General features: G+C 53.9%; 1 protein-coding gene across 6 annotated transcripts in view; it reads left to right on the forward strand.

The window, feature by feature from the left end:
- The window catches only part of RALGDS (ral guanine nucleotide dissociation stimulator), a 55,094-nt gene that overhangs the window by 23,400 nt on the left and 16,666 nt on the right, over positions 1-15,028 (forward strand). For 2 of the 6 annotated variants that reach the window (XM_056505489.1, XM_056505491.1), the window contains exon 1: positions 8,069-8,497. The exons of 3 other annotated variants lie outside the window; for them this stretch is intronic. In XM_056505489.1, coding sequence (XP_056361464.1) covers positions 8,318-8,497 — 180 coding nt within the window. In that variant the 5' untranslated portion in view covers positions 8,069-8,317. Of the gene's footprint in view, positions 1-8,068; positions 8,498-15,028 lie in introns of those variants that run through there. One more of the 6 variants, XM_056505488.1, reaches the window with a different exon arrangement.

Consider the following 15,028-nt stretch of genomic DNA (forward strand, 5'->3'; position numbering starts at 1 on the left):
CATTGATGTGGGTCTAATCTTCACTGCTGAGGGGAAAAAAGTGGCCCTGCTGGCAGCTCAGGAGTGGGTGGATCAGGCCATGCACTCTGTGCCACGGGAGGTAATGATGGGAGAAGCTCCTCAGAAAGTTGGGGTGAGATCCTCAGGGAGCAGCTCGCTCCTCTCGCTGTCTGCTCCCTGATCCTTCTGCAAGAGCTCAGGTTGTGTTTCCTCACTGTTTTCCTGCAGTTAGGAGAGCCAGAAAGAGCTTAAAATCTAATTTCCTACCAAAATCAGGCTAATGCTGTCACAGTGCCCCTCTGCCTGTGCCCTGTCTCCCTGGTTGACTTCTGAACCCGCTGACCTGCGTCGCACAGATCTGGCTGAGGGCTCGCAGATAATTAAATCTGTGTAGAGATGATGAAATGAGAGGGTTGAGAGGAGGAAAAGAATCTTGTAAATGCCCCAAAACATCTGTAGCATGAGTTCATGTATTATTAGACACCAGCAAATCCACGTGGGAGATGCTTCTTACAAACACTTAACCACAAAAACATTTTCATTCTCGGTTCGTACATTTTTAGGCACCAAAAACAGTCTCGAGACACAAAACCATAGGAAGCAACACAAGTAGTTTCAGTGCTCATGGGATAACCTTTTATTTTAATAAAACCTGAAATTCTTTCGGCACTCAACATGATTCCCAGAGCCAAGGCTGGAAGGAAAAACAACATAAATCATGGGAAGTAAAAGGCTGGGAGGGTCAGCAGCGCTGTGGCCAGACTCAGCCATGGTGTGACTTGGTGGCACTTGATGAGTTTGTTGTTATTTCTGCCACTGTAACTGAGGGACAGACCTGGCCCTCAGCCCCTGGCATACAGTATTGTTTGGGAGAGCACTGCTCCTCCTTGCTAAAACCCCCACCACAAAAAGAGCTCTGCTGGCCGTGGAGAGAGGCCCTGGAATAACTTCCCTGCTGAAACAATGCGGAGAGGAAACCTTTCAAAGTGCTAATCACCAAAGGGAAAATAATTTTTTTTTTTAAACATCCTTTGTCTGAGCGCCTAACAATACCTGGGAATACTGAAGGACTTTTCCAATTCCTAATTGACTTTTCAGCCATGTCACTGTTTGTTTCATCTCTGCAAGAGCCAGCTCAGGGCTGGGCAGTGAAACTTTCCCTTTCCAGCTCTTGCCAGCCCCTTTTCCCGACTCTCACGTGGCCAACACCAGTAAGTGTGTGCTCAGGCTGTTACAGCAGAATGTTTTCATGTCCCCTCACTGTGTCCCTGCCCAGTCCATGGTGAATCTGGCCCAGATGACTTGGCAGGGGCAGTGCAGTGTCAGCACTGGGGCAGCTGCAGCGTCTCCCCTGCTGCTGCTCCTGCACTCCTCTCCCTCATCCCTGCAGCTCTTCTGGGCCCTCTGGCTCCTCTCTTGGCTGCTCACTTTCGATCACATCAGCTCTGCACTCTGCTGGAGCCTGGCTCCAAGGTTTCACTCCTCACTTCAGATCAAGTCAGCTTTCCTGCAGCTTCCCGGCGTGTCTGGGTTTTGATTTATGCTTTCCCTGACGTTTGTGCGGTCAAAGGAGATACAGGACTATTGTTGGAACATCCTTTTCACATCCCTTCTTAAGGGACTTTGTTCCTGTTTAACTGTGTTTCTTATTTTCAGTAATCTCAGTTATTTATTGATGTTATTAACATTATGTGTGTGGAACACTTTGCTGTTGCTTCATTTATTCCCATGATCTGGCATTTAAATCTGCTCCACCTTATTCCTATACTGGGATAACTTTGTGCAAATCTGTTTTATCTCCCTACCTGCATCCCTTCAGATCAACTCAGCACCTTGTAACCTGTTTGGCTCCATTTTTAAGCTGGCCTTTGGATATAATTTAATCTTGAGCACGGTATCAACTCAATGTGCTTCTTCCCTGTGCCTGTGCTATGGCGTCACTTTTCTCTTGGACTTCTCAGCAGTTCTGTGGCATCATTCCCTCCCCTACGTGTGTCCAGGCACGTCCTGCCAGCAGCAGGGCAGTGGATGGTGCTGTTCAGGTTCAGGGAGCTGAGTCTGAGCGTGCTGGGGTGGTGACACAGACACCAGCCTGCATCGCTGTCCCCAGGGAGGGCGAGCAGTGTGGGGTCAGAGCACGGCCCCAGTGCTCAGTGATGCCTCTCCTGGCCTTCCCTAGCTTAGAAGAACCAGTGGGAATAAAGCTGGAATAAAGCTGCTCTCCTATCTGGAGCATGGGATGCACAAATTCCCCATCTGTGTGTCTGGCACAGGTGAGGTGTGTGTACCTGTCCCTGCAGCACAGCCCACCAGGTGGGAGCAGGGCTGGGGCTTGGGCTGGGGTAGGAGCTGAGCAGGAGGAAGAGCTGCTCTGCCAAGCAGTTTCTCTGTTGCCCACTGGGATTTCTCCGTGGATCAGTTGCAGAGCCTCTCGTTTCTGGGAGTCTCCTTTTACACGATTCAGCTGAACGTGTCATTCTGGCTGCTTGTTGTGGGTGGAAAGTTGTACTGCCTGCCCTTGGGTGTGTTTTTGAAAGGTGAGCAGAGCCAGAGCTTTGCTCTGTTCTGTATCCACCCAGGTGGTGGATGTGTGTTTTCAATATAAAATGAAATCTCACTATTTCATTTAATTTTTCTGGCAGATGAGAAGGAACAGCTTGATTTAGAAATGAGTTTTCCTTATCTTCAGGGGCAACACCTATTCCCACCTTTCCCTGCAAATTTTTGTGGTTCCATAACCTTTCCCCTCTTTTCCACCAGTGGTTTTCCTTTCCCTGGCTGTTCTGCAGACAAGCCAGGCAGGCAAGGATGGAAATTACAATAACGGAGCACCTGGGAGGCTTGAACTCGCCACACACTGATTGCTAAGCAACAGGGAGAAATGTTTTTCCTGTTTTTCTTTTGCTTGCAAGCACCTTAGGTGGTATTTGTTAAAAGAGCTGACTGAAACATTCTGGCAGAAAGGTGATAGGGAGATAAAAGCTGCCTTTAAAGACAAACAGCTCAAGAAATAATAGTCCTTAGCAGAGGGGCTCTGGTGTGTCTGCAGCAGCTTAATGCCTGCTGAACTCTGCACTCCAGGGAGAGCCTGGCTGGCCTGGAGAGCCACGTGGAGAAAGGGAAAACGCTGCCACCAGGAGCTGCAGCTTCCTCCTGGTGTGGGGATGGTCCCTAACAAAACTCACTGAGTGTCTTCTGATCCTCCTGAAACAGCTTTGGGCCCTGCATCCCCCTGCCAGCAGTGCCCTGCAAACCCCTCTGAGGGCTCTTGGTGCTGTTCACACCTTGCTGTCTTCAGCTCTTTGAACTGAAGTTTTGCTATTCACAGTTGTATCTTGTCACTTAATTTTCTGAGTATTTTCTTCTTTGCTGCGAAGTGCTAAGTGTGCTGTGGTCACTTCTTTCTGAGAAAGTGGTTTGATCTGGCCCCACCTCACATTGGCCTTGTTCTGATGAGCTTTTAGAAGTCAGAAAGTTTGGAAAACAGAGGTTTGTATTGTTGCATGTTGCCCCAGTGGAAGCTTCTCAAACACTTGATAAATTTCCTGGAGAAGAGAAGGTTCTTGGGCAATCTTGGCATCCCAGTGCATAAAGTGGCTTCAAGAGAGCTGGAGATGGACTTTGGACAAGGGTCTGGCGTGACAGAACAAGGGGCAATGGCTTCACAATGAAGGAGAGTGGATTTAGATTAGATATGTGGAAGAAATGTTCCCTGTGAGGGTGGGCAGGCCCTGGAACAGGGTGCTCAGAGAAGCTGTGGCTGCCCTGGATCCCTGGAAGTGTTCCAGGCTAGGCTGGATGGGGCTTGGAGCCACCTGGGACAGTGGAAACTGTCCCTGCCCATGGAATGAGATGATCTTTAGGGTCCCTTCCAACCCAAACCTGGTGGAATGTAAAAAAACCCAACCCCTCCCAAAAAATCTGTGACTCTGCTACAGCCACAGGAGTGGTGTGAGGAGTAGGATGGAGGACAAATAGTCCTGCAAGCTCTTGAGTCTCCAAGGCTTGTGGAATAATTGCTGAGCTTCAGGAGCCGGCAGCCTCGGCAGGAGCTGCCGTAGCCCAGCTGTGCACAGGGGCTGCAGGAAATGAAACACAGAATAGCTGGATGGAGACTTCAGATCCTGATTGCCCAGGGATTTGCTGTGCTTCCTCTGCTGGGAGCTGATAGTAATTAGGGGCTTGCCTGGCTGTGTTAATGCGGGGTGTGGAGGAGAGCTGTGCTCCCGAATTAACCCGGCTCCGCATCGGTGGCTGCCCGTGGGGGGCTGAGGGGAGCAGGGGTGCTGCAGCTGGGCAAGGGCTGTCCCTGCCAGAAGGGACACAAAGGGCAGGAGAGCCTGAGCTAGCCTTCCTCCCTGCCAGCACAAAGAGCTCACAGTGCCTGATGTGTCAAAAAAGCCCTGAGAAACACCCAAAACCTGGGGGCAGAATGATCCAACTGCCCTGGATCTGAAATACGAGGCAGAGAATCTCCTAAAATCCATGCCTGCTGTAAGCTGTGGCAAGGGATGGGTGGCTCCCATCTAAAATCTGGTTAAATCAGGGCACTGATCACGCTGGGAGTGAGAATTGGGTCTGTGAGGGTCTGAGATCTGTTGGTGCCCAAATTTAGGGGGGGACCCAATCTCACATCTCTGTACAGATTGTATGAATGGAGTAGTGACATCATTTTCCCTTCTTGCACAAGCTTTCCCCCTCATCCTGAAGTGGAAGAGATAGTACTGGTTGTTTACTGTTGGATTATTATTATTATTTCTTATAAAATAACCTTCTATCTGAACCTGGGCGGTGAAAACGAAACTCTTTTCCAATTAAAATGGGAATGCCCAAGAAGTTTTGATCTAGCACATAATGCCTAACCTCCAGTTAGCAATTCTTGTAACTAGGTAGCACTTTTCCTCCAAAATGCCTTAAAAGCAGCTAGAAAAAGGGTTTCCCCAGCTGCACAATGGAAGGAAGTGCTGAGGGCTCCATGTCAGAGCCTGACACGGACGCGCCTTGTGAGCTGGTGCCAGAGCCTGGGACAGAGGCCAGATCATGTTGCAACTCCCACATAAAGCAGCCCAGTTCCCCTCAGAGGCTGCTGCTTTGGGTCCTGGGTCCCTGGCTGGTCCAGCAGTGAAAGCTGGAGGTGTGTGATGCTGCAGAGGGGCTCAGCTGGAGGTGGTGAGGGTGACTCCTGCCTTCCCTGCTTGGGGCTGAGATCAGCTCTTGGCGTCGCTCCTGCTGTGGTTTCACTGAGGCTCAAAGAGAATACGGGTTTGTCAGGGTGGTGGCAGTGCCCTGGGGTGGTGGCAGTGCCCTGGGGTGGTGGCAGTGCCCTGGGGTGTTTGCAGGCAGCTGATGCCTGGCAGGAGCAGCTCCTGTGGAAGTGTTTGTGAGCCGTGCTTCGGGGTGGGCAGCCTGATGGTGAAAAAAAACCCCACAGCAACACTGAACACAGGAACTGTGGGTTTTTGCCCTGTAGGAAAGATGCTGGAGAGCCCCAGTCAGCAGCAGAGCAGGGAGATGAAAGCAAAGGAGGGCTGGAGGATGTAGCTGAGAGAATGCTCACACACCATTACTGGGGAGAGACAACTTGGGGTCCAGGCTGAGCCCAGTTATTAACTGAGGTCTGAATCTGCAGGTCCTGACTATAACAGATCGACCCAAATTGATTCCCAAACCAGAAAACTGCCTTAAAGTTCCCAAAAGCTTCACTGTGTTACCTTCTCCACGTTATTGACCGTGCAGGAAGGGCTGGGGACTGTGGCAGAGGAGCAGAACTGCTCTGGTGTTGGTTTTTATTTATCCAGCCAAGAGCTGATTTCAGAGTGGTGGAAAGACAAAAATTGATGGATCTCCCACAGCACCCAATTCCTGGGCCTGCCAGAGTCGATGGGACATTTACAGATGACATCAAAAAGCTCAGTGTGTTGTGAAAAGTTTCTTGCTGAGTTTGCCAAGTGCAAATTGACAGTATATTTTTTTAATGAGTCACTCTAGCATTGATCGTTTTCTTAAATCCCTGAAGTCACGTGCATGTCAATTAATGACATTTTGCAACAATTCAAGGGTGCCAGAGGGAAACCTGAGGGTGTGATCCTGCCTGTTCCCTTTCAGCTGTGTGCTTAGAGGCAAATAAGAAGCCATGAAAAGTTATTTGTTTTGAATCTCATGATTTTCAAGAGCCTTGCCCCTGACTGGCTGAGTGTTTGGGGTGAGCTACACAGAGCAAACATCCTGAACTTGGGCTCCTGACCCTGCGTTGAGTGTTTTGCTTTTCAGACCCAGGAGGTTCCCAAGAGAGGAGAAAGGAAACTGACTGGCTATTTTTAAACCCCTGCAGTTGCCTTCCTGCCTTATATTATTTATTATCCATTATCAGAAGTGTTTTTCCTCTGAAACCATCTTTAGTGGTCAACCGAGGGATGGTGAAAATTGCCCATCAAACAGAGCTGCATCTTTCTGCAGAGGTCAGACGAAGCTGGAGGCTCTGGGAGGGCTTTGCCAGCTGAAAATGAGTGGTGCTGTTGTTTGTTGTGTGCACTCGAGCGGTGCCAAGCGATTCCAGGGGTGGGCTGTGATTACTCTGCCCTGAGAGTCAAACATGAAGGAAAGCAGAGTCTCCCTCCCAAATATTTCACAGCCCAGAGAGGCAACGCTGATTTCTGCTGGAAAACAGGGTCCCTGCCTCTGATTTTAGCATGTCCTGAACGAAGTGGTGCAAAGCACTGAGTTTCACAGCACATCTTGCAGTGCCACGTGGTTCCTGCATGACGTGTCAGTGGGGCTGGGACACCTCTGCAGGGAGCAGCATCACATCCTCCTGCACTGGAGAGAGCTCCAGTGACCCACCTGGCACTGCAGGGCGACCTGGGCAGGGATCAGGGCCGGATCTCTGTGCCTGGGCAGGCTTAAAATGTGTATTGCCCCCAGAGATGTGGGGCTGCCACAGGCAGTGCAGTGCAGGGCTGGGTCCCCTTTCCCAGGGTGTCCAGGAAGTCCCCTTTGACCTCTTTGGCTCCAGATAAAGCAGGACAATAGCCCACGTTGTCCTGGCTCATCCTTCTGCCTGGTAAACTTTCCAGTTTGAAGCCTATCACAGCCTGGCAGCTTTGTTAATCCCTTCCTGCCCGGGCAGGAGCTGCTGGTGCCCTGGGCAGAGCTGGACATGTGAGCCTTGGCTCCGGGTCCTCACTGGAAATAAAGCTGGAAGGCCCCGGGAGGCTGATGTTATTTCAGCTGCAGAGGGAGCTGAGGCATGAAAGTCCAGGTTTTGGTGGTGTCAGCAGCAGCTGCCCGGGCCCTGTGATGCAGTTTCTCAGCAGTGTGTGAGGAGGGAAGGGGAAGAGCAGGGGAGGGCTGGAGCACGCTGTGCTCAGCGCAGGGGGCTGATGGATGACAAACAGGTTTGCCCGTTTCTCTCTGCCTCCGAAAACAAAATTGTGTTGCGGGGGTTCTCTAAAGTGGGATCTGCAGCCCTGCTGTCCCCCAGGCTCGTTTTGCTTTCCCAGAGTCCCTGCTGGGCTGAGAGCAGGTGTCCTGGTCCCTGATCCCCGCTTTGCCCGTGCATGGGGTCTGGCATGACTCATCGTGGGGTCACATCACTTCATCAGGGCACACTGCGTGCTGTCCCCGCAGGGCTGTGACCGTGCCGTAAAGCCCAGCTGTGGCCAGCGAAGGGCTGGGCAGTGCCCTGAGCGCTGCTGGTGGGGGCTGAGATAACACTGGGATGAAAACACGTGTTGATGATACTCAGGCGCTCGCAGTTATCACTTTTTCTCTGGCTAGTGGTGTGTGAAGCCCAGGTGCTTCACGAGCACCTGGTGACACAGAGATCCTCTCCCAGAGCCGTTGTCACCTGTGTGACTTCGCTCCCTGCCATCAACACCCCGGTCACACCCGGCTGCGGCTCCGGCCGCCCCCGCACCCCCATCCCGCAGCCCCCCGAGCATCCTCCTGCAGCTCGCCGCCCCTTTTTGTGGCCTCGGGGCTTTTCACGCCTCCCGTGTCCCCGTCCCCCCTCCCCGAGGGGGCTGAGCCGAGCCGGGCCGGCCCCCGGGGGCGGGCGGAGGCTGCGGGAGGAAATCCAGCGCCTGCTTTGCAGCCGAGCCGGCTCCGTCCCGGCCCCGCCGTGACATCAGGCCGCTCTTTCTGCGCGGGGGCGGCTGCGGCTGCCGGCGCCTGCCCCGCTGCTGCGGGCACCGCTCCCCCTGAGCATCGCTATCGCCATCGCATCGCCCCCACGTCCCCGCTGCGGCTCCCCGGGCAGCCGGGGGGGCTGGCGGGGCCGGCGGCGGGTTTCGGGGCCGGGGATGCGGCGGCCCCGCCGATGGTGAGCCGCCGCCGGAGCCCGCCGCACCATGTCCCCGCCGGCCCCGAGAGGATGTTCGAGGGCTGCCGGCGGGCGAGGAGCCTCTGGGGCGGCGTCAGGCTGGAGGTGGCCGGAGAGAGCAGCCCCGTGGTGCTGCACAGCTTCACGCAGCTCGACCCCGACCTGCCGCCGCTGGAGGTGAGTGCGGGGGATGCTCGGCGGGGTTTGGGGGTGCGCGCCCCTCGCTGCTCTGGGGGCTCCGCCTCGCTGGCAGCGTGGCCCGGAGTTTGCGGGCACCCACGGGGTGTTTCTTGGAATTCTGTTACGTAGAATCGCCGAGTGGTTTGGGTTCGAGGGGACCGTAAAAATTACCTTTCCCCACCCCGGACTGTGGGGAGGGACGCCTTCCACTGTCCCGTGTTTCTCCAAGCACCGTCCAACCTGGCCTGGATCGCTTCCAGGGATGGGGCAGCCGCAGCTTCTCTGGGCTCTCTGAGGGTGTCTTGCCACTCTCACAGAGAGGAATTTCTTCCTGGTATCTAATCTAAATCTGCCCTCCTTCAGCTTAAACCGTTCCCCCTTGCCTTATCACTCCATGCCCTTACAAAAGTCTCTCCAGCCTTCTTGTAGGCCCCTTTAGGTGTTTCATTTTATTGAATAAATGGGTGCCCCTGCTTGGCTTTTTTTTTTTTTTTTCTGTGAGTCCCTGTGCCCCTGAGGACTGGCACGCAGCTGCCAGGCTCTGTAGGGAGAAACCAGATGCTCCCCTCCGGGCACCTAGGGAAAGGGGCAGATTGTTAAAACTCCGGGTTTTTAATATTTCATTTGAGACTTTGGCTGCAGGAGGCAGGAATCTGCTCAGATCTGAGCTGCTTGTAAAGGCTCCAGGCTTGTCCAAACCACAAAAGTGTCCTCTGGGAAGGTTACGGGCATTGGGAAGACTTTCCTGGAGGATGCAAAAATATTTGTGCTTGTTTGGAATCGAGCTCGGGTGGTTCAAAGTCAGGCTGGTCCCAGCGAGGCCCGAGTGCTTTGTTGATGGCAGTGGCATGTGGAGGCACCCGAAATAATCTGAGTCAGAGCTCGGCTTTTTATCTTAGTAATGGATGATCGTCATCGGTGTGGCGGGAGTGTCGCCGATAGGGAGCAAACGGTGCGGCAGGAGAGGCTCAGCGGGAGGAAGGTTTTGCTGTTCAGAAGTCGCAGCCCTGGCGGTGCAGGGGTTAATACCAGCGAGGGTCAGCAAGTCTGGCTTTGCTGGGATTTAGAGCCAGCTGCAGATGTGCTGCTCTGGATGCTTCCCGCTGGAAAGGGGGCGGCGGAGGGGGGCAATCACCACTAAAGCCTCTTTAGTTGCTGTGCAGATATCCGCTGAGGGCAGCCAGTGTTTCGGGGAGGGCAAGGGCTCCTTCTCCCAGTGCCAAACAACCAAACCCCACAACCTGTGGTGGAAAGTCTTGCTCAGCCACGGCCAGGAAGGGATGAGCTCAGGCTGCGGCTGTTCCCTTCACCCCTGGCCTGGTGGCAGCGGCTCATCAGCTCTGCAGAGAGTTCATGCAAGCTCCATCCAGCTCGTTTTCCCCCCTCTCCCCTCCCTGCTCGTCTCTCCTGGGGGTGGGCGTACTGACATGCTTTGGAGCCATCATCTGGTTCGTGTTATGCCTGGCAGGAAGTCCAGCCTCGCCGCTCCGGGAGGCGCAGGGGCCGCGCTTTTGGCAGGGAGAGGAGAGCAGGGGGAGGAGAGGAGGGAGAAGAGGGGCTGATGCTGCACGCTGCTCCTCTCGTCCCGGGGAGAGCCTGCCTGGCACAAGGTACCCGGCTGGAGGAGCCTCCGGAGCTCAGGAGGAATTTGGAGCATCTTGGGCGATGTGGATGGGAGGGAAAGGTGATGGGGCTGAGGGGGGCTCTGCATGGCCCCCAGTGAGCAAACCCTGCTCAGCTGAGCGTGGCACGGGCACAGCTGCCAGCCCGAGCTCCTCCCGAGCTGTCTGCCCACATTTCTGCCCTGGGCTCTACTGGGTTTGTGCTGGGGAATGGTCAGAGCACAGCCCCAGCATCCGCTCACTCGAGCTTTCCTCCCCATCCTGAGCAGAGAAATTCCTTCTTTTTTTATCTATGTACAAGTGATGGTGAGAAAAGGGGCATCCCAGAGGGGGGTGCACGGTGACCCATGGCCTCCTGATCAGCTTTGGTGTTTATTGCATGACTGGGGAAAGGAAAAAATGTGTCACTGTTGTGACAACTGTGGTGGCCTGGTGGGGTTGCAACCCTCAGGCAGAGTTGTAGATGCACGCTGAGAGGAGAAGGCAGATTATTTGAATAAGAACCCCCAGGGACCAGCAGTGTTTTGCTGACAGTGACAGTCCCCAGGACACCTCTGCCAAAGGGAGCTGTGCTGGGTTTGGCAGAGCTGTGGCAGCTCGTGGGTGGATAGTCTGTTCCACAGGGAATGGAGGATCCCTGGAAAGCTGCTGCAGGGAGTGTGGCTCACTCTGGTCCTCGCTGAGCCCCCGGGGATGGCAGCAGGGAAGACTTTGCCTGTATCCCACAGCAACAGTATCGATCACCAGGCTCACTCCGAGCCCTCCTGTGTGAGCCAAGTGTTCTCACCGTGATTTTAACCACAGGGGATGGAAAATTTAAACCGGCTGTCTCAAGTGGGGGATTGACCGAGCAGCTTCGCAGACCTTCTGCTTTGACCTTTTCAGTTCCAATCCATTCCATACTCAGCAGTGAGTGTCAGTCCTTCCAGTCCAGCACAGAGTGAATTTGGTGGCCCTCCTGGTCCTGCTGGCCAGGAATGGCCTAAAACACCACTGCAGAGGGCACAGACTGAAACTTTCATGAAGCTGATACTGCTGAACCTCTGATGAGGCTGGGCTGATTCTTTCTTATTAAAAAAGGCCACGTCCTTGCAATTCTGGCTGTGTTTGTTTTCTGAACAATTAGGAGATTTTCAGTTTCTAAATGAATCCTTGAAAACTTGCATTGCTCAGCCCAGATGCCTTGTAGGTCAGTGCTTGTTCTTTACAGCAAAGATATCTCTTAAAAGCCATTTTCTTTTCACTTCCTATGGTGCCTTTGGAATAAGATCCTTTTCTCTCAGCCTGTTCTCCTCCCCCAGGCACAACCTGATATGTCCCTTGCAATTTGCCAGATGAACATCATCTGTTGGTATTTCTTGGATACCTTCTGGCTCCCTTCCAGAGAGGTTTGGAGCCTGTGGTGAGGCCTGGAGCAGGCTGGGATGCTGATTGTTGGTGGCTGATGCAGGGTGGGAATAACAGAGGTGGGAGGGATTTTTTTATTATTCTTTGATATGATTAGAGAGAAGTTGAAGAGAAACTTCCAAATGTGTTTGTGTAATAATTGTTTTGCTCAGAGGCTGCTGTGCCATGTTTCCATAAGGGTGGGGATCCCCATACTGGGTCTCACTGAGGTTTTAGTGGATTTAGTACCAGACTGGCAGCCCTGGAAACTGAAATCTGTGTTTGTTCATAGGCTGAACGGGCAAACCACCCCCCAGGCCACCCCTGTGCTTCAGCATCACTCAGCTTCAGCCCCTTGTCCCAGATCATCTATTGCTCCACTGCAGCCTCGTTTTTCTGACTCTCAGGGTGGCATCACCAGGCAGGGGCAAGAAAATGAAGTCTTGGAGTATTTCCCCACTTCCCTGTGCCTGGCTTTGGGGTGTGATGAGCAAAAGGAGCATCAGGCCAGCTGTGCCTGCAGGGATGGGTCTAATTTCACTGGCACCCACCATTATTTGGGATTTGGGGGGCTGTGGCCACCCCACACTTAGGACCAGACCATGACCCGTTTTTGGGGCCCCCTGAGCTGTTCTGGCCAGCAGCTCCTCCATCTCCCTTCCCAGCTCTCTAACCAGCCACTGTGTCCCTCAGGGGGAGTGTAATTGAGGGAGGAAAGAGCTAATTTAGGTCACTCCAGACCGTATTTAAGGGCTGGGTATGCCCTGCTCACACTTTCTCTAACGCCCTTATCTCCAGAGCTGCCTAATGACCGGCTTTCAAACGGACATACTCCTTTTATTTAAATATATCCTTGCAGCAGGGCTGTCTCAGTTCTCAAATATTTCTTCATCTCCCACGGACTCAGCAAGAGGGGGGAAAAAAATGTGGTTGCTAAGGAGCAGGATTTGGATACAAAGCTGGCTGAGCTGCTGGCGGGGGGCCCCGGGGGGCTCCAGCACAGCTCATGGCCAGGCAGAGCTTGAGCATTGCTTTGGTGGGGTGGCACCTGCAGGCTCTGGGTGAGGAGGTTTGGGGTTTGAAACCTTCCTTTGGCCTTGGGGAAAAAGAATTGAGTTGTGGGACTACTCCTTTTCCAGGTTAATGTGTTCATCTTGTGCTGTTTGTGTGGGTTAGATCCCACAGCAGCATCAGTGGCTGGCCCCAAATGTGTGTTTGTTGTTCCAGGGTCTGTGGGACCTTTGTTTTGCAGAGAGAAGCATCTGTGGGCTGAAAGGTGATGCTGGCAGTGGGGTTTGGTGCCCAGGAAGAAGCATCACGCTGAAACTGTGTGGCAGGCTCTGGCTGGGACATTCCATGGGGAATTTCAGCAGCAGGGGAAGGACTGGGATGTTTGGATACTCCAGTTATCAGTTGTCTCATTGCCCAGGTGGGGACTCACCTGCACGTCACAGCAGCCCCAGTAACGATGCATTTGGACTTTGCTCCTGAGTCATTAGGGAAAGGGAGTGCTGGGCTCGGGCACGGAGCAGTAATCCCAGTAATCCCAGTAATCCCAGTGCCCCTCGGGCTGGCAGGTTGGCCTGAAGGGAGTCACGGGGAAGGGGGTGGGAGCAGGGCAGAGCTGCAAGGGCTGCTCTGGGCACTCGGGTTTGCAGAAGGGCGTTTGTGGATGGGCCTTTTGCTCCCTTTCCCCTGGGAACAGCTCTGGGAACGGCTCTGCCAGCGGTGCCGGGAAAGTCCTTTCCCAATTCTCAGCGTGGGCTGTGCTGAGCAAACCCTGCTCTCCTCTGGTGCAGCGAAGTGGTGACTCTGCAGCACCTCCAGCCTCCGTGCCTCTCACCTGCCTTTGGTTTGTTTTTGTGATGTTATGCAAATCTCGCCGGTTTTCGGTTACATCCCGGGGCTGTGCTGGCGCGGGTGCTTGTAGGGCAGCGCTTTGACATTAGATAACAGCGAGTTCCCTCTACCTGAGGGTCAGGAGTTATGTGACAGCTGAATGCCAGCGAGGTGAAGCACACACAGAGGCTGCTGGCGTGGCCCGTTTGCCTCGGCTGGCTCCAGAGCAGTTTGTTTTCATTACACCGCTGGTATTTGGGTGAGCTCTGCTGTCAGAAACGCGCTGGGACGGGAAAGGGCGGCTTCCCCCCGCACGTGGGGCCGGTGGGAGCAGCTCCCTGGGGAGCCCCGGGCTCAGCAGGGCACGATGGGGATGGCTGCGGCTGCCAGGCACCAGCCGAGTCCTCAGAGCTGATGGGAGGGGAAAAAAGTTGGTCTAACTTGCAAACAGAGCAGATTGGAGAGGAAACTCATCGGAGGCAACTTCATCTGGAATGCTGAGGCATTATTTTTAGAGTGGCTTTGCTTTCTGCTAACCACACTGCAGCAGCTGAGCTGAGGGCTCCTGTGGAAACCTGCATTGCAAAGGGCTCCCTACCCGTCCTACCAGAACTTCTTTTCATGTGATGGAGAAAAACCACACAGCCTTTCCTCACTCTTTGCAGCGGTTGGGTCTCCATGGAGACTCTAAAGCTGAGAGCCTGCCCCAGGCTGCTGCTCCAGCCAGTGTGTGTTTGTGAAATTATGTGTTTGCTTTGGGTTCACCTCTAGGAGTTGGAGCTGACTTCAGGAAGCCAGGGTTTAGCCAGGGTTTAGCCAGGCTGGGCAAAGCAAAGCACCGTGCCTGGGACTGCCAGGGGCAAAGCTCAGCTTTGAGGGGAGGTCAGTATGGATGCTGAAGCACCACCCTCATGTGACTGGGGGATTCAGGGCTTCACCTTCCAGTTTAGGCTGAAACCCTGGGGATTTTGGTCAGACACCTGTCTCCAAGGCTCAGTGTGCCCTGCTGCTGGCAAGGTCAGCCTCTGTGCACTCTGTACACTGGGGGTGTGAGCTGGGGCTGATGCTGTCACCCCCAACCCTCCCGTGCTGTGACCCCAGCAATCACTGCAGGCTGTCCAGGGCAAGGCCAACTCTCAGGCTGGTTTATCATCTTAAAGCAGCCCAGCTTTCCTCCAGATTTGTTTGCTTTTGGTTCTGTTTTGAATGGCTAGCTGGTCCCAGCTGCAGTTTGCTGATCAGGAGCCCCTTGCTGGTGACAGTCACTGGCATTGCTGGATTTCTGGACAATGTGGTTTGCTCGATTCAGTCCTGCTTGCAACAGTGAGAACTGGCACGAAGACAGGACAGGCCTGGCTGGTTCTTCCCTGGCAGTGCTGGGGTGACTCAGAGTGGAGCTATGCATCACCCCAGTGTCACAACAAGCACTTATTCCCTGAGGGGCTTCTTGGGGGGTTATCCCACAAGCTCCATCTCTCCCAGTCCTCATTCCCATGGATTTTGGTGTGTTCCTCAGCAAAAGTCAGCTCTGGGAGCCTCTGTTTGAGGCTTAACCTGTTTTAATGCAGGGAACATCAAAGGAAAGGAGTCAGAGAAGGAATGTGGGCACTTCTGCCCTCTTCACATTGATGCTGTTCCATGGTCACTGTGCACTTCAGCTTTTTGGGTATCTCAGGGTGTG

The sequence above is a fragment of the Oenanthe melanoleuca genome, chromosome 17 (assembly GCF_029582105.1).
Source record: "Oenanthe melanoleuca isolate GR-GAL-2019-014 chromosome 17, OMel1.0, whole genome shotgun sequence".
NCBI lineage: Eukaryota > Metazoa > Chordata > Aves > Passeriformes > Muscicapidae > Oenanthe > Oenanthe melanoleuca.